The sequence below is a fragment of the Protopterus annectens genome, chromosome 8.part1, assembly GCF_019279795.1.
Source record: "Protopterus annectens isolate FY-2018-M chromosome 8.part1, PAN1.0, whole genome shotgun sequence".
Classification (NCBI taxonomy): domain Eukaryota; kingdom Metazoa; phylum Chordata; order Ceratodontiformes; family Protopteridae; genus Protopterus; species Protopterus annectens.
The window spans coordinates 313,242,041-313,267,270 of NC_056742.1; the positions used below are offsets into that span (position 1 = coordinate 313,242,041).

Here is a 25,230-nt window from a genome sequence, read left to right on the forward strand (position 1 = left end):
GCATCTCTACTTACACTACTAATTACTTTGCCTAGATCAGTCATTACACAGTGAAAGAATCTGAACTGCCTACTGCATACTAATGAAAAATCACTTTTGATTTAACACGCATATAAATTATACACATATGTACATATAAATATACATACACCAACAAAAAAAATCACAACTGTTGATGCATCAATTTTCTAGGAAATAAAAGTACTGAGTGTTTCAATTTAGTCAAGCAGTTACCAAGCAAGAATGGATCCAACTTACAAGACAGACAGTACCACCAACAGCAGTCATTTATTTAAATACATTTGAAAAAACAAACCACCCCAGCACTTACCTCTGCTATAGTTGACTTGCAAACATCTGCTGCCACTGCTTCAAACTTGGGATCAGTAGTCAAGTTATACTTGTAGTTCCACAGTAACTGAAATAAAATGAAAACACTTGTATAAAAAAATCAGTTCATATTCCTAGTTCAGGACCAGCAAATGTAATAACACAATCCTACATTTCAGTTTTGAGAGATTTTAATATCAGATTAAACATAATCTCTTCAATTATCCTAACCATTTAAATACAGTAAAAGTTGCCACAAAGACTATAAACTTAAGAAATATTCCAAAAATAGAGGCAATAAAGTGACCTCTTGTCCCACAAATACTTCGGTGACAGTCCTACTCTGTTACAAATCTTCCCAAAGAAAGATAAGACTATGTTTTCAGCATTCTGGCTGCTTCGTGTTAATAGCTCTAATCCTGACTGACCTCAGCAAATTTATTACTCTCCCCAGTCTGCTCCTGTGTACTTTTGCTCCTCTGTTCTAACTTAAACTGACTTCCACAGTCCCTTTTTTTTATACCTCCACTCTTCTGTTCTTAGTTCTGTATTGACTCCCCCTCTGACCACTCTGTTTTTTCTGTCTCTTGCGTCTTTTAGCTGACCTCCTATAATCCTGCTACCTTTTACATTTCTCACTATCTTTGTTTTTCCCCCTCTCCTTTACCTACTGCCTGTTCCTTAGCCTCACTAAGTCCAGAATTCCTATACCTAACAGTAACTGTACTTTATTTCCTTTCTCTTTACATCATTTCTGCCTTTTACCTATCTCTAACCTTTTAATATCTTTTACACTACTAACCTGCCTGTTTAACACTATATATTAACCACTTTTATGCTTTCAGCCAAGACCTATTTGTTGTCATGACTAGCTACTATGGATATTGTTTTAACTTTAAATTGTTTTTGATACTGTAGCTTTTCTCCTTAGCCCCTGACTGAATTTTGATTGTCATCTAGTCAGATTTGTACATGAAAAATGTATTTGCATTTGTATTTTGTCGTATTATACTATATTAGTTTTTAGTTTTATTTGTATAGATAGTATTATTAATAACTTCATATATTATAGTGTATTAGTCTGATACTGGAGCTTTTCTCCTCGGGCCTCTGCTGAAAATGGACATGTATCCAGCCAGACTAGCCCGGTTAACAAATGTAAAATAAATAAATAAAATAAAAATAAATAAATAAATAAATATACATTCTGACAACAGCAGATGTCACAAGACGACAGCCCTGAAGACTTTATATTCCAATTATCCTGCAATGAATTAAAGCTGGAATTTAAAGTAAATGAGACAGCAGGAAATTGATCCAGTCCTATTAGAAGCTACAGCAAATGCTGCAATTTTTGACTGCCATTCTCACAATATCAGAAATCGGTCACATAAAAAAAAATGTTAGAAATACCACAGTGCTATGTCACACATTTCTATTTTATACACCACTCAAAAATACATGTGACAATGACTAAACTCATTTCTATGCCTGTGAATAAAAATAGCACTCAAATACTCCATACTACAGACAACCGCATTTTCATAAATGAAAAAATTCATTAAGATCATTTCTATTGGTTCTTGTTGCACTACGAATAGCTGTTACACTAAAGGTGAGTGACAAAATAAAGCTCAAAGAAACACTTGAGGAACAATACACAATTAAATTTCTGCAATAAGGTCTGACCATGGTTACATTTTACTTTTCAGTTGGTCAAATGAACCTTCACAGTTATAACCTGGGCTCCAAGACACAGCATACATTAAATGCATATTTACTCAATGACCAAATATACAATGCACATCAATAGTAGTTACAAGAACAATTCATTCTCCAATCATGCATTTAATCCAATTCAGTGCCTAAGAGGAGCAAGACCATATTATGGCGCAGGAACTAGTTGAACAATGCACCAGTCCAGCTCAAAATGTGCATACATGTATGGCAGTACATGGCACAAACATTTAAGGACTTCCTGAAGGACACAGAATTACATATGGAATATCTTTGGAATGTGCCAGCAAGTCAGAAGACCAGCTAAAACTCATGTGGACTAGAGAGAAAGTGTACAGACTGTACAAATAAGGCATCCCAACGTAATACCTTACCTAACAATGTGGACATCCTACAAAAGGGCCTCACTGAGACAGATGCCTGGTCAAAGACATGACCTCAAGCTCAATGCCAAAAAGTGCATCGTCATCCCTTTTGGTAAAAACTCTGTACCCATGAACTACCACATAGGCGGTAGTCTACTTAACACCGAAAGTGTGAAAACAGACCTTGGGACACAGGTGGACAGTAGTCTCTCCTTTGATAATCACATCGCCACAGTAGTCAGGAAATCCTACTATGTGGCACACCTCATCACAAAAGGTTTCTCATCCAGGAAACAAAGAGGTAATTGTTCCCCTCTACTCTTCACTCAGACCCATTATAGAGTACAATGGCCCTGTTGGTATGTACCTCAAGACATCTACAACTGGAAAGGCCGCAGAAATACCTCAGAGGATTACCGGCCTGAAAGAGATTACCTACGCAGATAGTCTCAAAAAACTCCAGCTTTACTCAGTCACATATCGCCTACTCAGAGGCGATCTCTGCCTAACATACAAAGCTGTCAAAACCCAGAGCTGTTGGACATGCTCCACTTAAAGAAATCCCAATCCCTGGGAGCTACACGCTCTAGGGACCTAAACCTAAATATAGGCTGGACGTCAGGTCACTGGGTGAAATACAACCCATATGTAAAGAATACTGCAACACTGAACAGAAGGGAATCTAAGGTTTCTGGTACTGTTTGTTTAGTGCATGTGCAACAGATCCATTAGGGCTAGGTCTAAAGAAGCCCTATAAACCAGGTAAAGATACCCTATCAACAGCTTGTACTAGACTGAAAACAGAGACAGAGCCCTTTGGCAATCAGTGTAAGAGTGTATTCATGCCATGCATTCTCCTGGTGAGAAAACTTTGTGTGCATACCAACTGTTGCAAGTGCTGGTTAGATATATGCCAAAGGGGATACTACATTAAATGACATGTCTGATAAGAACCAATCAGAGTGGTACCAAAACTTCCATGGACCTGAATGCCATACACTTGCCTATAAGTTGGGCATCAGAATGATTTTATTATTACCTTAGCTACATGTTGGTTAAAAGGCCAGATTGCTGTCTACTCACAGTCCCAGATCCCTTACTCCAAGGTCAATTCTTAGGTGTGTTTTATCAATTGAGAAACTGTCAGACCAAGTTAATTACTTCAAGAGCATTGTAATGCATTGTTTGGAATGGAGTTTTAGGTCATGGTTCGGGGGTGAAATTCGCACAGAATTTGTTTTGCTAGTATGTTGGCCATCTCCACAAGATCAGAGTAGGTAGTGCCATTTTGGATATGTTCTGAGCAATGTTGGGTGTTACTCCTTAGTTTCCCAATGTAACTAAAAAAAAAAAAAAAGTTATGTACTTTATGTTCCACCTGTGTTGTCAATTTTAATTTTTTCCTCAACGTATGTGTTCAGATCCGATCCCTCGGATCAGACTCTGCCACTGCCAAAGCTTGCGTCAACCAAAAAGCTCTTGAGCTCCCTATCCTACTCACAATTCAGCTCTCCTAATTTCCTCAGATGTCGTTCGCCACTTTATCAAGACGTGGGCATTGACAGCTTGAGAAGTAAGGTTTTTTTTCTACAGTTTTTATATTACCTTTTCTTCCCAGTTTTAGTCATATTTTTGCCCTATTGTCTCCTTGAAGCTGATTTCTCTTCTACTATCTTTTGCCCAGAGTTTTACTTAGATTTTTTATAAAGTAAAACTTACGTTGCTGTTTCCCTACCCCTTTCCCCACTTTCACTACAGTTGCATTAAAAAATAAAAGCTGTATTAGTGTTTTTTCTTTAGTAATTACAATAGTAAGTGTTCTTTTGAGTTGTAGACAGCTTTTTGGTTGACAAGTTTTTACAGTGGCCAATTCAGATCTAAGGGATCGGATCCAAATCCATATGTTAAGGATAAAATGAAAATTGACAATCAGATAAGGATTTTAATTGCCTTCGCATGCTAGTCTAAGTTCGTGGGATGCCTTAGTATTTTTTTCCTTCAATAGCTTGTTAAACGTTAACCTTGAAGGTTTTTATTTTCTTATGCAATTTAAGTCTTCTTTTATTAGACTCCTTATACATGTGGGCCAAACTTATATCCACGTGCACAAACAGTTTGTATAACTACTTACTGTGTCAGTATCTTGGATATTGTTAAACTTGAATTTTGACACTGTCATAGAAGTTCTGTACATTTTAACTCATTCACTCCAATGGAGTTCAGTAAGTCTGCACTATAACTTCCAATGGGCAGAGCCCAAGCTTTTCTTCAGAATCAAATTATGTCCTCACACTTCAAACAAATGTTAGTCTCTCTGAAACCATAGGGATTACTAAAGTATAAATGGCAAACATCTCAGCACAAACTATTTTTATAGTGGTAGTATTCTTTAGGTTCCAGGTCTTAAACCGAATTTTATAAGTCACAGTAACTATTACATTTGTACTATTTAGTAAACTTAACAATATGTCAGCAACCACTCAAGTTACACACATGCTGTCAGCAGCATTTTATTCATCTGAAAACTTACATGTGAGGCTAAGGAGCTCTGCCTGTGTCACATGGTTGTTGAGATATTTAGAAACATGTGAAACTCATATAGACATAAATTAAATATGAATAAGCAATATTTGATGCCTAGAGGCACCAGTAGGAGTCAACTGCAGATGCATCTGGAGGCGTCACTCAGATCAAATGAGTTAAGTTAATGAACTTTGTTATGTTTACCTGTAAATGTTTGGAGATAATCAGATAGTTGCACCTGTTATATCTAGATTGTGTGGTTTTCTTACACTTGGGCTCCAAACCAGCCATTTTACATTGTTTTTTTTTTTTCCCCTGCATTCTTCCGGCTGAAGTGTGCTGATCTAAATCTATCGGAGTTGGGGATTGCTAGTGGACAGCTTACTGTATGCTTTCCTGATTGGTAGCTTGAAACCTATTCCTTTTTGCCTGTATGCAAGCCTCACATTTGCACAAAGCTACTCTCCACACAGCAGCAGTTAGCAGTGCCCTGTATCGATGCAAACACCTTGAAGATGCAACTTCCCTAAAATAACCACTCACTGAAACCATATCCAGCCCCCTGCGGTTCTAGGAGCAACTAATTTGCATGCTGAGCAGCATCACTCAGTTGGTTAACATTAGACTACACAATTTATTTTACATTTGTTTACCAGGATAGTCCGAATGGGCCAGCTGCTCATTTTCAGCAGTGGCCCGGGGGGAAAGCCCCCCAAAAAAAAAAAAATTAACACTAAAGATTGAAACAATAATTACAGTCAGATAATCTCAATATACAGATGAAACTGTATTTCCAAAAAAGTTATGCATTAAACATCAAGAGGATTGTTAAAAAGTTGACGCAGTTACAATGTATACAGATTATGTACCCAACAGAGGCGGCACATGTAAAATAAAGTATATCCTGACCTGTTCCAGCATACTAAGTAGAGACAGTTGTTACTGAAGACCCCAAAACTAACACAGGTTTATAGGTGTTTACTAGACAAACTACCACAAGGCCTTTTTAAGCCCAGCCATGCATCCCAATCTCTGACAAGTTCTGATACCCTTGGTAAGTGTAACCATGGGCCTAGGAAATTAACCATTTACAGGTTGCTTCTGTCCATTAGAGACAGGTGCCAAACCAGGGATGAATTTCTGGTTTCCCAGCCAATTGTCCAAGTTGCACTTAAACTGGGTTAGGGAGGAAATCTGCTTCACATGGATGGGGAGTCTGTCCCACAGACTGGGTAGTCTCTGTGATATATAACTATCTCTCCAGCAGGTCCTATTGATATTACAGGCAACGTTTAAGTCTTTAGAATGGGTAATTCTGGTGCTGTTTGTTCTGTGGATATGCAGGATTCCAGAGAAGGGTCTGACAACGCCCTGTATTGCCAGGCATAGAGCTACCCTCAAATGCCTGTAGGAGACAGAATACAGGGACAGGGTCTTGAGGTGGTCTGCACAGAAAAGTGCACTCAAAAGGAATTCCCCTGCACGGAAGTGATTGCACGTCTCAAAAACACATGGTCAACAAAAAGTAGAAGCCAGCAACTGTGAGCTGTACGAAATAATTTAATTAGTTAAAAAATAAAAAAAACACAAAGATAACAGACCGGTTTCGGCTATGGTGTTAACCTAGCCTTCATCAGTGTAAATACCGAAAATATCTTGAGGTTCTTTTTATACATTGACATAATTAGTCACAAAGTTTCATTGGTGAGCTCATGAATATTCATTAGTACACAAAATCATAAATATTCATTAAGACCAGACTGGAAAAGTCCACCTAATTTCACAATCCATTTATTTTCTTTTATATTTAGTTTGCTGTGACAACCAGATTTATTAGATCTGTCGCCTATTATTTTATCAATGATGGTAAAATTAAATCTTGCTGTGGTATGTTTGTGTGTGTTTATACAGGTCGTTACTCGTTCTTTTACATTTAACATCATTAAGGTGTTCAGAAATACGCAACTTGAGAGGTCTAGATGTTTGTCCTATGTAAAATGCATGACAACTGCAAGAGGCCATATAGATAATCCAATAGTACTATATACGACATCTTGTTTTTTGCAAATTGCAGCAAGGATTGGATTATCTATATGGCCTCTTGCAGTTGTCATGCATTTTACATAGGACAAACATCTAGACCTCTCAAGTTACTTATTTCTGAACACCTTAGTGATGTTAAATGTAAAAGAATGAGTAACGCCCTGTATAAACACACTCAAACATACCACTGCAAGATTTCATTTTACCATCATTGATAAAATAATAGGCGACAGATCTAACAAATCTGGTTGGCACAGCAAACTAAATATAAAAGAAAAGAAATGGATTGTGAAATTAGGTGGACTTTTCCAGCCTGGTCTTAATATTTATGATTTTGTATACTAATGAATATTCATGAGCTCACCAATGAAACTTTGTGACTAATTATGTCAATGTACAAAAAAACCTCAAGATGTTTTGGGCATTTACACTGATGAAGGCTAGGTTAACACCATAGCCGAAACCGGTCTGTTATCTTTGTGCTTTTTTATTTTTTAACTAATTAAATTAGTTCATACAGCTCACAGTTGCTGGCTTCTACTTTTTGTTGACCATGTGGTCTGCATAGGACATATTACTTATGCCCTGTATTCTTTTAGTGAGGAACCTCTGTGGATGTTCCAACTCTTGGATATGCCTTGTTAGGTACATACCAAAGGGGGCATTGTACTCAGTGATAGGTCTGACGAATACAATGGAACAATGACTTCCTTGGACTTTGATGCCATACCTGTTTCTAAGTTGAACGCAGAATGATTTCCTCACCACTGTAGACATGCAATGAGCAAAGGCTAGATTACTGTGCGTGTCCTTAAAGGACAATGGGATATTAAAACAGATTGCTCAACCTGCTGTCTTAGTCCCTGTTCATTGATACAGCCTTGAAAAATCACCCATGCAGTTTTAAAAACTAATCCACTTAACTGTTTTCCCTGTTAGGCTTCCTACCTTTCCATATTGTTTTACTTTCACTTTGAAAACCAAGTTGAACCTCTAGCTGGCTCTGAAATGTCGTCACATCTGCCAGAGCTCTTGCTCTAGCTACCGGGACGTTTCCTCCCCCAAAATGATGTAATCCCCTCCTGATTTGAATGCTGTATAGAAGAGCCAGTGGACATCCCACATTGTGATGTCAGAGCTGCCTTGCCCAGCCCACTCAACCTAGCAAAAATGTCAAACTATAATCTCGCTTTTCTGAAAAGCCCCACCAATATGTGACAACGTACAGGCAGAAGCACAGTAACAGCTGCAAATTTGCAATGACCATGTGTACACATTAACTGCATGTTTTTACATAAGAAGCACATGTCTGTCACAACTGACAACACTACATCAGATTACAAGTATGTAATAGTGTAATTTTCTTAAAATTACCACTTAAAAAAGCATGTGGATGTTGTCATTCAAGTCTGTGAAATATTTTGTGTTTATAGTGCATTTGTTAGCTATTTTACCAAACAGGAAGGAAACATAAGTGGGAGTTTGATGCTTTGCAAAACAGTGATTATTCCCAGTGCTATGGAGCTTGGTTCTAAATTTGACAGGAGGAGTGCAACACAAAAAGTCTCCCACTGTAAGGAAGGAAAGGCTGACAAGAAAATAGTACATTAGTCTGGTCACCTGCTATGAGCTGTCAATCACATGCAGATAATGGGTCAAATTACCCTTAGCTCTTTGACAGCTAGGGAAGGTAAGTGTGAAGGGGGAGGGGAGATACCTTCAATAAACTAGATTTCAGCTTTCACAAAAGAAATCAAGTTAACATGTCTAAGAAGAAAGAGCAATAAAACACACTTTTCAATTCTGTTCTGTAGCATTTGCACTGCTTGTGTTTGAAGGAATCATTGAAAAAGGATAACATTTTAACCAAAAGTAGGTGACTATCAAACAGCAGTGTATACCTGTAAAATCAGTGCACTGACAGGAGCTTTAGGGAAAACATGGCAGATCTGATGCAATTTTTTGGAGACAAATCGCATTCTGGGATACTTAGAAGCAGACTAAACAGTCAGAATTATTTCAAGATGCCAGACCCCATGTGGTCAGAGTCAGAAATTGCGTATAAAAATATCTAAAAAGCTCTAAATAGTCTGAGTGGTGTTAAAATGTAGGAAACACGAAACCATGATGAAATAAACGTTTGAGTCTGTGGGTGCAGTTGTCCTTTAAGCCCCTTACTACTGGGTCAACTCTAAGGGATGTGTTATCAATATAGTTACCAGGGATAACCAAAAAAGATGTAGCTCACCTCCAAAGATAGTGAAACAATGGAAACTCCTTTAGTAAAATTCCTTTAACAGTTTAGCGCTTTCGTTCAAACAATTTGAACTTCATCAGAACAATGTTCAATCTCCTCCTAACTCCTCTCAAAAGAATAGCTAACTTAGAATTTATGATGTTTATGCGATGACCACTTTAATGGCATAAGTGTTAAACAATTTTTTTATATTCTGAAGGTCAGCTTTTTCGACAAAACACTGGAGTAGCCATGTGCTCCCATGTTTGCTAATTACATAATGGCAGAGTGGGAGGAAAGATGTGTTGTGAATAGTTCTTTTGCTAAACATTTTAGTTTGTATGCCAGTTTCTGGACAACATATTCCTTTTATGGAATGGTTCAGAAACAAGGTTGAAAGAACTTTGTACATATATTAACACCACCAAGGAATTCTTGACTTTCTCCCATACATTTCATCCTGACAGTGCTGTATTTTTGGATGTGGAGATTAGTAAAAATGTTGAACAAGAGAGATGTGTCCAACATCTATTGAAAAAACTACGTTCTCCAACTTTTATCTCCATTATACGAGCTGCAACCCACAGCATCAAAAGAAGTCAGTGGTTAAAGGTCAGTTCATCAGACTAGCTAGGATGGTATCAGATATCTCACTCATTGATGAAAATAAAGTGGTCATAATGTTCATAGCTAGGGGATATCCAGAAGGATTTTTAATGGACATTTTAAGTGCGGTTATGAGAAAGACCGAACTGAGTATTTATTCACCTATTTTAAGCAGTGTAGAAGCGATGGGGTCTAGCCCTATGGACAGGTCAGTTTGGTCTAGTAGGGTTTTTATTACTACTTGCAGTATGGACACCACTTATATACACACCATTTTAAAAAATTGGTGGAAACTTTCGACAGATCCAGATATTTTTGAGAAACGGGGATCTAAAACTAGGACAGCATACAAAAAGGATATAACCATCAAGCAATTGTTGGAGAAAGCTTCCAGGGAATCACGTAAGAAAAACAATACAACTGGAACCTACAGGTCCGGAGCCTGCAGGCAGTGTAAACATTCTAATAGGAGATAGTGCTACAATTCAGAATGTAAAACAAGAGTAAGGAATATTATAATTGCAACACTAGTAATATAATTCATGTAGCTCAGTGTAACCAGTGTTGAAGTTTTTACATGGGAAAAACTTTCAGGAGACTTGGGGATCGTATGTATGATAATTTCCTGGCTATAAAAAATGGAAAACAGACCAATGCCTTATGTAAGCACATCTCTAAACACAATTCTAATAATTTTAAGTTTTTTGTGTTAGATTCCACAAAGATGGACATGCAGGGCAAAGTCACAGAGCAATAATTAAATGTTAAAGAAACAGTGGCAAATTAGATTAAATGCAACATTATATCCGAGTCTAAATGAGAGCTGCTCTTTAGTACCCATTTAAATAATCAAGATATTACGTTATTTGACATTTATATTTTGTTAAACTGTTTTAAATTTGAAATAGAATATATATTTTAGTATTACATAAGATATTTTGTTTGAAGGTAGATTGTACTTAGTCAATTTATTGTAATTGGTCACATGGTAGTGGGTTTGGTACAAAACACCTGTTAGGAGGGGACTGAACATTGTTCTGATGAAGTTCAAATTGTTTGCAAATGAAAGCACTAAGCTACTGTTAAAGTAATTTTAATAAAGGAATTTACATTGTTTCACCGTCTTTGGATGTCAGCTACATCTTTTTGGTTATTTGTGGATTGCACAATTACTGGTTTAATTGTGTTCGGCTAGCCTAAGGTGGTGGATGACAATGATGGAAAATGCATCCAGTTCAAGCGAATTGACCCAATTAATTCAATAGATTCAACAGCCAAATGCATGGGGTAATAATACTCAAGCAACTCAGAGTACCACAAGTGTGAACAGTACGCTGGGTCTTCCCCTCACTCAACCCACTGGTTCTGTAAGTGGTTCAGCTCAAAGGGAATGTTTGAATACTTCTTTACTTTGTGGAAAAAACATAATTTCAACCTATCTATAGTGACTTTCCAGTACAGCATACTAGCACATCGATGCCCCTGGGAAATTAACATCTTTTCAAACTCTAATTTTAAGTATAAAAAGATCCAACTAGAGAGAACTTACCTACAAAAAAACATTGACTATAACTGTATCCCCAAGGGCCTTAGAACGTGGCCTTATCTTAATGGTGTGGGACGTAACGCTAACATGTTGAAAGAACTTCACTTAATATTTAACAATGCTAGACTTGACGCATTATATCTCATTATTCAATATAACACATTAGATGTGCAGCAGTTATCAGCCCACATGGATACTCTGAATAAGCAAATAAAAGACATCTCTTTGAACACTATGAAACAAATGTCAGTGTTTTTAAAAGGGCTGATATGAACTAAACAGCTGTTACAACACAAGTTAAATTAAAAAGGGATTTCTCTGACTTCAAAGCGGGTAAAGCATACCTGAAACCACCTGGTTCCTATAACAGCAACTCAGTGTGAGACACAGGATTTAACATGAGCTAGTCGCCCAAATTATGAGCAACATGAACACGCCAGCCCTTTAGAGAGGGAAGGAGTGAGGAGATCGTAGAGTATCCAGAACTACCAACAGAGGAACCACAAGAGTTCTTTCCAGAATGGTTATACAGCCCAGAGAGCGAGACCAAAGAAATTCCAACAACGCTACCAATAACAATGGTAGAACATTTTCAGCCACAAGGTACTGAGTTAGTGACTATAGTGGAAAATACAACTAATGATTTCCACATTTACAACTTTTCTAGCAAAACATTGACCGTAGCACATGTGAATTTACTTTCCAGGGGTTTGACATTTGTACCTGGTAAAAGGGTTGATATTACTAGTACGATTCTTGATTTAAAATTGTACACAAGAAAATTAAATTTAGCCCTTTAGTTTAGGGATAATGGAGTGAGTTCCTATACATCTGTCAGTAGGCCTAGTTTATTCAATCTGTCAACACAGGCGACAATACAGATGTACGAGAGATGCTGTGAGCATGATATCAGAAACATTTGAAATTACTATATGAAGGAAAGTGCTAGTAATCTGAGTAGAAGTGAACAAAGCTTGCTTAATGATTTAACAGATAATGGGATACGGGTGATGAAACCCAATAAGGGGGGGTGGGGCTGGTTGTAATGAATCAAATTTATTACATATGTAAAATGAACGGTTTATTGATGCCTGAAGTGTATGAAATCATAAAAAATGAGATATATTGCTTATTCTGAAATAAATTTATGTTTGCAAGATATGTTATTGTAAGGAAGTATATCTAAAAGTGAATATGAATTTGTGTATAATGATCAACCAGCTATAGCCAGTATTTTTGGAGTACCAAAAATACATACGGACATAAATGACCCCACCCATTCGACCAAATGTAGATGCTAAGAATCAAATATTTTTTATAACAAAATTCCTAGACGAGAAATTGAAAAGTGGTATAGTGAATATTCAGATTTGTAAAGATTCATAGCATTTTTTAAAACTACTGAGTGAAACAGAATTCGACAATGTGATTTCTGTGATACGAGATGTGCACAATTTATTTTCTGCGATCTCACATGAGACAGAAATCAACTGGTTTGAGGAAAAAATACAAAAGAATAGCCAACTTAGAATTTATGATGTTTATGAGACGAGTACTTTAACAGAACTAGTTTAAAAAGTTAACAGTTGTCCACAAGATCCTGTACCAACCTAACACACCAATACTTACTAACCTAATCACCCCCTATAACAACTGCAAGACCCTACGCTCATCAACAAAACTACCTGTACAAATAGGTAAAGCTAAAAACTTGGCTGGTGACTCCTTGTTCGCTAATACTGTGGGCAAAACATGGAACTCCCTCCCAAAAGCCCTAACCACCCTTATCTCAACAACACTATGTAAAAGCAAACTGAAACCATACCTTAAATCACAGTGGGTATATGCCCTTGTTCTAGAACCTTGACTACCTCAATTTTCTCAAGGTATGAATCACCATACCTGTATAAACTACTTTTCTGTTAACAGTGTACAATCTAGCTACTTTTTCTGTTAACTACAAAGAGAGTATTCTCTTATACTTAAAATGTTATTAGCCAAATATTTGAATGACTAACCATAGCTGATATGTACCATGATTCTGTTGCGTACCATGATTCTGTTTACAGAAATGCAACAAAATGTAACGAATGGAATAATTATCTATAAATTTAGCTGTATTTGTAAATTTCACATAGGATACATTTTTTTTTGTTTTTGGAGCTTTCATACCCGGGCCTCTACTGAAAATGGACATATATCCAGTTGGACTAGCCTGGTCAACAAATGGAAAATAAATAAAATAAGTTGATTCTTACCATACCGTTCCATCTGTGTTGTTGATCTTCATCCATTCATCACTGATGGGTTATTGGTTCCACCTCAGAACCGAGACGGCCTTATACCAAGCTCGCACCAGCCAAAAACTCTCGAGCTAAGCTTTTACCCATAGTACCCTTCTCCATTACCTCAAAGCAAGTTGCCCATTATTAGTAAAGCAGAGGCAGTTTCTGCTCAAGTACCCTATTTCAGGATTTGGACCCAAAGTATCCCCCAGGAGCCTTAGGAGGAAGGAGGGTGGGATGCGATGAATAGATGAAGATCAACAACACAGATGGAATTTTATGGTAAGACTTAAAGTACAGTTTTGTACCTACCATAAATGAAGATGTTAGAGTGTATACCCTGCTACAGTCATCACACTTGAGGTTATCCTGCCGTCAGGCGGTCCCGCAGTCGGCCCAAATTCCAAAGTATTGGTCCGGCGTCGGTTGCTGTCGCTTTTTCCCTGACGTCAGAGCGCCAGGGGTATATCAGAGGTATCCAACGCCATTTTCTTCAGTTTTTCTTGCCCCAGATGTCAGGTGCCCCTAATAGGTAGGCAAAAAATATATATACATATAGCCATATGGTAAAATAAAACAAAAACCCTTGGGCAGAAGCAAATACACCACAGAGGTAGAACAGAATAGAGTGGTAGAAATAAACTCAGCTACTTCAGAGGGGATGGAGGGAGGGTAACCTGGACTGCATCAGGGTATACACTTGAACAGTAGGTACAAAACTGTACTATGTTCATCGTGTTACCCTGCTGCAGTCATCACACTTGGGTAGAATCCCAAAGCTAAGGATGGGAGGTGGAGTCAAACAGGGATAGAGGAGGCTAGGAGGCCCTGCAAAACTGCAGTGGCGAAGCCAGCTCTAGTCTTAGAGTATAGTGGTAAGTGGTAATGCTTGGTGAAGGTGTGCACTGAACTCCAAGTTGCAGCTTCTAGAATATCCCTGGTTGGCACCCGCCTGAGGAAGGCTGTAGATGTAGAGCTGCTGCCCTGGTAGAGTGGGGCCTTATGGTAACAGGAACTGGTTTTCCATGGTGGGTGTAGCAAAAACGTATGCAATGTCCTATCCATTTGGAAATGCTCTGTTTTGAGATAGCCTTTCCTTGTGATGCTGTAGCATAGGATACAAAAAGCTGGTCAGATTTTCTGAAAACTTTAGTCTTATCCAAGTAGTAACGTAGCTGCCTGTGAATGTCCAAGGAATGCAGGAGTCTTTCTCCTTTGTTCTGTGGATTTGGAAAGAAGGTGGGTAAATGGATGGTTTGATTTAGAGCCACACTGGATACCACCTTAGGCATAAAGGAGGGGTTAGTTCATAGAGAAACTCTGTCTTGATGAAAAATGAGGAAAGGCTCTACTGCCATTAGTGCCTGGAGCTCTGAAACTCTTCTAGCCGAAGTAATTGCTAGCAGCAGGGCAGTCTTCCATGATATAAACTTTAAGCTATAAAGCTTTACCAGAAAGTCTCATCCAGACTCTGCTACACTTTGCTGTGAAGGAAAGGTTAGTTTGCTTTTATTTTTTGTATTACTGTATTGCCTTTCTATATTTTGAATACTGTAGTTTGTTTTCTTTACCTTGTGTTTTGCTTGCATTCTGTTTTAACAGCATATTAAAACTTCAAAAGAGACCACAGCTATCTCTGTTCTGAGTCAGGCAGAAATACCACTGTCTTTCTAGTTGCCCACCTCTTATGTTAATCTGACCATATATCTCATTTCTCTCTACTTTCACTGGCTTATGTGAGTAATCACAAAATCATCATTTTTGAAATCCCACCCCTTCAATTATTTAAATTTATTGGCAATCCTACAGTATTTCATAGTACCAAAATACAAAAGTGACCACCCCTTTCAATCCATCTTGCTGTTTTAAAAATAGTAACTCTCCACTAAACCTTAACTTTTTAAACAGGTAAAACTCAAGTTACCTACTTTCACATCTAACTTCTGTAGTGCACACTGCAGAGTGCATTCTTTTCAATCTTACCTTTAATCATCCCTGTGACTAGCACTTTCTCTAAAACCTGCTGGAAAGCACTAGGAAGCCTTAAACTCATACAAACACTGAACTCTCCTTGTTAACAAGGAGAAATTAATAGTAGGCACTAAACAGCCTATAATTGCAAAGTACCTTGCTAAGGAAACAGCTCCTATACTTTACAAAGAAAAAAAAAAAGCCCCAAACCAGGCATGTCCAAGGGTCAGCTTCCGGTGATTTCTCCTGTCCACCTGGTGAATCTGGGCATACTGGGGCAATGCAGCAATTGCCTCATGTACACAGACAACCCTCTCCTCCTACCACCCAACACTACAACCTGTGAGAGATGCACTTAGATTGCCAAAGTGGAAGCAAAGCTCTCTCCACCCAAGATTGTGCTAAACAGTCAAGAGGAGAAGGTTAACACCCACACTACACCTCAAGCAACACATAGCCCTTCTAAACCCGCACCACCAACACCCACATATAGCAACACTAAATCCACATATGCAGAGGCCCTTAACTGTAACCTGCCCAAGAAACAAAGACCTCTGAAGCTGAAACGCAAACAAACACCAATCACAACCAATGTGTCACATAGTTCACAACATCAGTGTGCCACCCAGCAACAGCCCCTAAGGCAAGACAATGTACCTAACACTTTAGTCATAGGTGACTCTATACTCCGGCACACTGATGACCCTCTCACCAGGTTGAATAAGGAGAAAATTACAGTCAGCTGCCTGTCGGGTGCCAGGATCCGCCACAACGCATGCACTTAAGTCACTCCACAACAAGTACAAATATGACTCTGTCATTGTCCATGTTGGAGTGAATGACTTGAGACGTACCTCCCTGGACTACATGAAAAGAGACATGGAAGAGCTCTCGGATCATGATGCCCAGGCAGGTATGACCCTAGCCTAAAGTAGCATCCTGCCTTCGCCCAGAATGATACCACAATATAAGGATAAAATGATTGACTTCAACAATTGGCTAAGCTTATGGTGTCATTCAAAGGGGATCCAGTATCTGTCTGCCTGGGATGACATGATTGACAGACCATGATGCTTTGCCAGAGATGGTCTGCACCTGTCTCCCCTGGGATTCAGGTTACTGGCTAAGGCTCTTGCCACCCCTATAGTGCCTTTTTTAGGCAAACGTCAAAGGACAACACCACCGTAACAGGTACAAGCATGCAAAATCTGAAGGTAATGCTACTCAATGCTAGAAGTCTAAACCTCAAAATGCACTCTCTCGAGGCACTCCTAAAAATGGAGAACATCGATATCTGTGCAGTAACTGAGACCTGGTTCAAGGCTCCAGAGAGCACCCCTGCAATACCAGGCTACAACTCTTACCACACTTCGGCCACCAAACCAGGACCGAAACACTAAAGGTGGAGGAGTGTCAATATTCACCAAGGATATTCACACCACCAGGCTAGTTGGCCAACACAATGTGTCTGAAATTCTCCAAGTGCAACTAACACTAGGTAAGACTGCAATCCAAATTGTAGCTTGCTACAGATCCCCCACCATACCCCACGATTCTCACTACACCTTTCTAAACATACTAGAAAATATTAAGATAGAACCAAACACCCTAATACTGGGTGATTTTAACTACCCTGCCATTAACTGGGAAAACTACTCATGTCCCAACACCTTTGAGCAACGGTTCTTGGAATTCATAAATTCCAACGCCCTGGATCAACTAATCCATAGTCCCACCAGGGGCTCCAATATCCTAGACCTGGTCATTACCAACATGGGAAATCAATGTTCCATACCTATGGTCACCCCCTCGTTAGTCAGGTCTGACCATAAGCGAATCACCCTTAACATCCACATCCCACCCCCACCCCCAGTAAAGAAACCACCATAAAAAACTTCTCCAAAGCCAACTTCATGCTACTCAAGCCAGAAGTGACAAACTTCATGACACCCATGCAGACGGGAACTGAAAGTTCAACTGCTGAATCCTACACTAAGGCACTGTACGAGCACATCCACTCATGCATGAATCGTGCCATCCCAAAAAGAACCAAAATGCTCCCATCCAAAAAAAAGGAAGCCAATCTGGTGGTCCCCTGCCATAAACAAACTTTACAACAAAAGGAAGAAACTTTTGCAGAAGAGAGGAAAATCCCAGGATGCAAAAAACCTCCCTTACTAGCCTCAGTAAGAAACTGAGATGCCTCAAAATCCTCCAAAGCTAGTTACGAAAATAAAATTGCCAAAGATTCCAAAGACAGCCACAAAGCACTCTATAACTATGTCAAGAATCTAAATGGCAATGCTCAGATCTGCTCTGAGCTAAAACAGAATGGCATTAAATATACTGATCCGAAGGATATTGCCAATATCCTGGCAGATCGATTCAGTGTCAACTTCACCCCCCTCTCACCCCCTAAATGGCCCATCTCAATACCGGAAGATTGCCAAATTCCAGTAATAACGGCCACACAGGTACAAAACGCACTCTCTAAAGCCAAGAATACAGCATCCATGGGACCAGATGACATCTCGGGCTGTGTACTACATGAACTACAATATGAACTGGCACCTCACCTAAGTGTCATGTTTAATCATAGCCTCACCTCAGGTTTCGTGCCCACTGAGTGGCGGAGAGCTACAGTTATCCCAATCCACAAGGGGGGATCCACCTTGGATCCCGGAAACTACCGTCCCATCAGTCTGACAAGCCTTATCTGCAAGGCCATGGAGCGTATTATCATGGAACTTATAAACAAAGACATTGGCAACCTTCAAACACTGGACCCCACCCAGTTTGGCTTTGTGAAGGGCCGATCTTGTCTCCTGAACCTGATTGACTTCTTTGAATCAGTCTCCAGAGCCATGGACAAGGGTAAGGTGGTCCACACAGCCTATCTAGACCTTGCCAAGGCCTTTGACACCATCCCCCACTCTGGAATCATAGATAAACTTACTAAGTTGGGCATTAATCCCTATATCACCCAATGGGTTGCTAAATGGCTTACTGATAGAACCCACACTGTAAAAGTAGCCGACTCCAAATCCAGCTCCAGACAAGTGACAAGTGGAGTACCTCAGGGTTCAGTCCTGGGGCCGCTCTTGTTTGGCATCAACTTCTCTGAAGTACAGGTCAACACTAAGGGACTCTGGCTAACAAAATTTGCAGATGACTGCAAACTGGGAGCCATTATTGAATCCCCAAATGATGTGGATACTCTACAAAAGGGCCTTACAGAAACAGATGCTTAGTGCCAGAGCCATGGGCTCAAGCTCAATGCCAAGAAATGTATTGTTATCCCTTTGGGAAAAACATGTATCCATGAATTACCATATAGGTGGCAGTACACTAAACACAGAAAGTGTGATAAGAGACTTAGGGACACAGGTGGACAGTGGTCTCACCTTCGATAACCACATCGCCACAACAGTCAGGAAATCCTTCTATGTGGCACACCTCATCACGAAGGGCTTTTCATCCAGAAAAAAGGAGGTCATTGTCCCACTGTACTCATCCCTCATTAGACCCATTATAGAATACAAAGTACAGTTTTGTACCTACCATAAATGTAGATGTTCGAAGATCCACATTGCTGCAGTCCTTACATATGGGTAGTCCGCTGTCCTCGGTCGGCCCGAATACCAAGTATTAGGCTGACGTCGGTCATGGGCGCTTAGATCTGACATCAGAGCGTCAGGGTATAAAAGCGCATGACCGACGTCATTTCCTCAGTCTTTTCTTGCCCCAGATGTCAGAAGGCCCTAAAAAGAAAGGCCACAGCCAAAAAGTAGAATACTTCCCAAGAGGCATGTGCAAATAACAGCCACCACCCAAAACATAGCAGTATTCCAAACTACAGAGGGAAGGAGGGAGGTAAATTGGACTGCAGCAATGTGGATCTTCGAACATCTACATTTATGGTAGGTACAAAACTGTACTATGTTCTTCATCTCACATTGCTGCAGTCCTTACATATGGGTAGAATCCCAAAGCAGAGGTAAAGGGAGGCTGGCAAAATTATAAAGCATTGGGAGCTGCCAAAATGCCCTGTAAGATTGCAGTGGCAAATCCAGCTCTAGATTTGGAATAAAGAGGAAGGTGGTAATGCTTAGAAAAAGTATGCACTGAACTCCAAGTAGCTGCTTCCAAAATATCCTTAGTAGCTACTCCCCTTAAAAAAGCTGTAGAAGTGGCAGTAGCCCTAGTGGAGTGAGGTCCGATTCCAGCCGGAACCTCCTTACCATGATGAGAATAACAAAAAGCAATACAAAATCCAATCCACTTAGAAATAGTTTGTTTTGAAACAGGTTTCCCCTGAGAACCTAAAGCAAAAGAAACAAACAACTGCTGAGACTGTCTGAACCCTTTAGTCCTGCTCAAATAATAACGCAACTGCCTGTGAATATCCAAAGTATGCAAAATTTTCTCCCCTTTATTTTGGTGATCTGCATAAAAAGTAGGCAAATGAATTGATTGGTTCAAGGCCACCTTTGAAACCACTTTAGGCATAAAAGTAGGATTAGTACGCAGAGATACCCTATCCTTATGAAAAATTAGGAAGGGTTCAACTGCCATAAGAGCCTGTAATTCAGAAACCCTTCTAGCAGACGTAATGGCCAACAAAAAAGCAGTCTTCCAAGACAAAAACTTTAACTCAGCAGTAGCTGCAGGTTCAAAAGGAGGTAAAGTAAGCTTTTCCAATACAAAATTGAGATCCCAGGCAGGAGTAGGAGCTCTACGTGGGGGCCTTATGTTCTTTGCCCCTCTTAGAAATTGCTTAAACAAAGGATGAGAGAATAATGGAGGGTCACAGTCATAGTGAGCAGAAATGGCTGCAGCATGAACCTTTATAGAGGAGAAAGACAAACCCTTGTCTAATAATTCTGTAAGATACTGAAGAGAAACACTTAAATCAGGCCTGGAAACATCAAAGCTCTTTGTTTTGCTCCAAATTAAAAATCTCCTCCATTTACCAGCATAAACTTTCCTTGTACTAGGCCCTTCTGGCCTCCAAAATAACATCCAAAAGTTGTTGTGGAAGCTGCGACCCGCCAGGTTCTAGAACAGAATGTGCCAGGCTGTTAGATGCAGGGACTGAATCCTGACATTGAGGAAATGATTGCCCTCCTGAGACAAAAGGTGCGGAATCAAAGGCAAAGGCCATGGAGGCTCCCGTACTAAACTCCTCAGCAGAGGGTACCAGTGCTGTCGAGGCCAATCTGGAGCTATTAGAATCATGGAGGGCTTGTCTTGTCTGACCTTCAAGAGTACCTTGGAGAGGAGAGGCAGAGGCGGAAAGGCATAGAAGTGAAGATTGCTCCAATTGAATGATAGAGCATCCACTTTCCAAGCTGTGGGATGAAACATTTTTGTGCAAAACTTTGGCAACTGGAAATTTAGTGGAGAAGCGAACAGATCTATGTCTAGAGTTCCCCATATCACTGTCAACTTTCGAAATACATGAGGATCCAATTTCCACTCGTGGGGATCCACTATCTGTCTGCTCAAAACATCTGCTAAGGAGTTCTGTGCTCCTGGTAGAAACCTCGCCTGAAGATTGAGGTGTAAACTGAGAGCAGTCTCCCACAAAATCATTGCTTGCCTGCAAAGAGGGTACAAATGGGTTCCCCCTTGCTTGTTGATGTACCACATGACAGTTGTGTTGTCTGTTAGAATCAACACTTGCCCTGGGTGAAGTAAATCCTTGAAAGCCATCAATGCAAATTGGACTGCTAACATCTCCTTCAAGTTGATATGTAAATGTTGAAGTCTGGCAGGCCACGTGTCTTGCACCCATTTTCCATTGAGGTGTGCTCCCCAAGCCTTGTCCGAGGCATCTGTCGTTAAAATCTGACTCGCCTCTGGTCGGGTCACAGAGTCCATTGTTTAGGTGACATTCCTGAGCCCACCACAAAAATTCCTTTTGAATGCAAGGTATTATTTAAATGACAGTGTCCAGATCTTGGCAGTGTTGTGTCCATACATTTTTGAGATACCATTGTAGCTTCCTCATATGCAGTTTGGCATTGGGAAGCACCAGAATACAAGATGCCATGAACCCCAAGGCTTGAAGGACTGTCCTTGCAGTCAGCCTGGACCGTAGAGACAATTGATGGAAGTAAAGCGTAAGGTTCTTTTGCTTGTCCGGGGTCAAAAAGGCCATCTGGGAAGCTGTATTCAGTCTCACACCCAGAAAGCACATGTCCTGAGAGGGTACTAGACTGGACTTTGTTTCGTTCACAGAATACCCTAGGCACCTTAACACTGCCATCACATACTGTAGATGAAGAAGTTCGTATTTGTCTTGAGCAAGAATCAGGCAATCGTCCAAATAAGGATAAATTTGTATTCCTCTTAACCGTAAGAAGGCTATCACTGGAGCCAGAACCTTTGTGAACACCCTGGGCGCAGTAGATAAGCCAAAGGGCAATGCAGAGAACTGATAATGTAAAGTCCCAGCCCGAAAACGCAGGTATCTCCTGCAACTGGGCCTGATAGGAACATGAAGATAAGCCTCTTTTGAGATCCAGAGTTACCATCCAGTGATCTTTGCCCAACAGAGGTAGAAGTTGTTGCAACGTCAACATTTTGAATTTTGGAATGTCCAGGTATGTGTTGAGGATAGATAAATCCAAAATTGGCCTCCACGTGTTTCCTTTCTTTGGTACTAGAAACAGGCGAGAATAAAATCCTAGGCCCACTTCTGACAGAGGGACCTGCTGTATAGCTCCCATTTGTAGAAGTAAAGAAATCTGCTTGTGAGCCTCTACCCTTTGCTGAGGAGGAACGTCTGGCATGCCTTTGAAAGGAGGCACTGTATGGAAATAAAACTTGTAGCCTCGGTCTATAATGTCCAACACCCATTTGTCCTGGGTGATTAAAAGCCAGTTCTACTTGAAGAGTGCCAACTTTCCTCCCAAAGGAGCTGCCAGACAGGAAGGATCTGGCAGCTGAAGATGCAGGTCATTGGGCCTGTTTACGAAAGGACTGGCCCCTGCCCTCACCTGTAGATTGTGCAGGTGAACTCCATGTTCTAGGCCTGAAAGAACTCTGAGCTCTGCCCCTACCAAGTCTAGATCTACCCCTAGACTGCACATCAGAAGAAGGATAAGCCCATCCCTTAGTAGGCCAATTCCTGCTAAACTTAGGAGGCTGTACCTCCAAAAAATCTTTAACAGTCTGCATAGACTTAGCCTTGTCTTCCATTTTCTTCAAGACAGACTCCACAGGAGAACCAAACAAAAAGTACAGTTTTGTACCTACCATAAATGTAGATGTTCGAGGATCCACATTGCTGCAGTCCTAACTATTGGGTAGTCCGCTGTCCAGTCGGCCCGAATACCAAAGTATATGGCTGACGTCGGTCAGGGCGCATTAGACTGACGTCAGTACATCAGGGTACTAATGCGCATGACCGACGTCATATCCTCAGTCTTTTCTTGCCCCAGATGTCAGAAGACCCTGAAAAGATAAGGCCAAAACCAAAAACTCCCAACATATCTGCATCAAAATATATATATATATATATACAAAATATACAAAATTAGCAGAATATAACCTCACCTACACAACCACCCCTAAACACAGAGGGGAAGGAGGGAGGTAAATTGGACTGCAGCAATGTGGATCCTCGAACATCTACATTTATGGTAGGTACAAAACTGTACTATGTTCTTCATTCCACATTGCTGCAGTCCTAACTATTGGGTAGAATCCCAAAGCAGAGGTAAGGGAGGCTGGCAAATCATAAGGAAGCAGGAGCTGATAACATGCCTTGCAAAATAGCTGTGGCAAAACCAGCCCTAGACTTAGAGTAGAGAGGAAGGTGGTAATGCTTAGAGAAAGTATGCACTGAACTCCAAGTAGCTGCCTCCAAAATATCCTTAGTTGCCACCCCTTAAAAGCTGTTGAAGTGGCAGTAGCCCTAGTGGAATGAGGCCTAATCCCAGCTGGAATCTCCTTGCCATGATGGGAATAACAAAATGCAATGCAAAACCCAATCCACCTAGAAATAGTTTGTTTTGATACAGGCTTGCCCTGAGAACTCAAAGCAAAAGAAACAAACAACTGCTGAGACTGCCTAAAATCCTTAGTCCTGCTCAAATAATAATGCAATTGCCTGTGTACATCTAAAGTGTGCAAAATCTTTTCCCCTTTATTTTGGGGATCTGCATAAAACGTAGGCAAATGAATAGTTTGGTTTAAAGCCACACTAGAAACCACTTTAGGCATAAAGGAAGGATTAGTACGTAATGATACCCTATCCTTATGAAAAATCAAAAGGCTCAACCGCCATAAGGGCCTGTAACTCAGAAACCCTTCTTGCAGAAGTAATGGCCAACAAGAAAGCAGTCTTCCATGACAAGTATTTCAGTTCAGCAGTAGCTGCAGGCTCAAAAGGTTGTAGAGTAAGTTTCTCCAACACAAAATTGAGATCCCAAGCAGGAGTAGGAGCTCTACGTGGGGTCTTATATTCTTTGCCCTCTAAGAAATTGCTTGAACAAAGGATGTGAAAACAATGGTGGGTCACAATCATAGTGAGCTGAAATTGCTGCAGCATGAATCTTAATGGAAGAGAAAGACAAACCTGTGTCCAATAACTCAGTAAGATATTGAAGAGCCACACTCAAATTAGGCTCTGAAATCTCCAAATTCTTTGCTGCAGTCCAAAATAAAATCTCTTCCATTTTTCTCGTACACTTTCCTTGTACTAGGTCTTCTGGCTTCCATAATCACATTTAAAACTTGTTGAGGAAGTTGAGACCTGCTGTCTTTCAAAACAGAATATGCCAGGCTGTTAGATGAAGAGAGTGAAGCTTGACATTGAGCAGACGCGTCCTTCTGAGACAACAGATGTGGAATCAAGGGTAAAGGCCATGGAGGCTTCTTTACCAGATTCCTCAGTAATGGGTACCAGTGCTGCCGAGGCCAATCTGGAGCTATTAAAATCATCCTTGGCTTGTCTTGTCTGACCTTTAGAAGCACCTTTGGAAGAAGAGGCAGAGGTGGAAAGCATACACATGAAGATTTTTCCAACTGAAAGAAAGAGCATCCACTTTCCAAGCTGTGTGATGAAACCTCTTTGTGCAAAACTTTGGCAGCTGGTGGTTTAGTGGAGAAGCGAACAGATCTATGTCTGGAGTTCCCCAGGACACTGTCAACTTTTGAAATACATGAAGATCCAGTTTCCACTCGTGGGGATCCATGATTTGTCTGCTTAACACATCTGCTAAGGAGTTCTGTGCTCCCGGCAGAAACCTTGCCTGAAGAGTTAGTTGCAAGCTTAGCGCAGTCTCCCATAAAATCATTGCTTGCCTGCACAATGGGTAAGAATGTGTTCCCCCTTGTTTGTTGATGTACCACATGAGACAGTTGTGTTGTCTGTTAGAATCAACACCTGCCCTGGAAGAAGTAACTCCTTGAAAGCCATTAATGCAAACTGGACTGCTAACATCTCCTTCATGTTGATATGTAGATGCTGTAGTCTGGCAGGCCACTTGTCTTGTATCCACTTTCCATTTAGATGAGCTCCCCAAGCAATGTCTGAGGCATCTGTCGTTAGAATCTGACTCGCCTCTGGCCGGGTCA

General features: G+C 40.3%; 1 protein-coding gene across 1 annotated transcript in view; it reads right to left on the reverse strand.

Annotated features, from left to right (window-relative positions):
- GLG1 (golgi glycoprotein 1) overlaps positions 1 to 25,230 on the reverse strand; it is a 3,171,999-nt gene that overhangs the window by 2,698,921 nt on the left and 447,848 nt on the right. Inside the window, exon 3 of the mRNA XM_044081599.1 lies at positions 332 to 418. Within this exon, the coding sequence (XP_043937534.1) occupies positions 332 to 418 (87 nt within the window). The remainder of the gene's footprint in view (positions 1 to 331; positions 419 to 25,230) is intronic.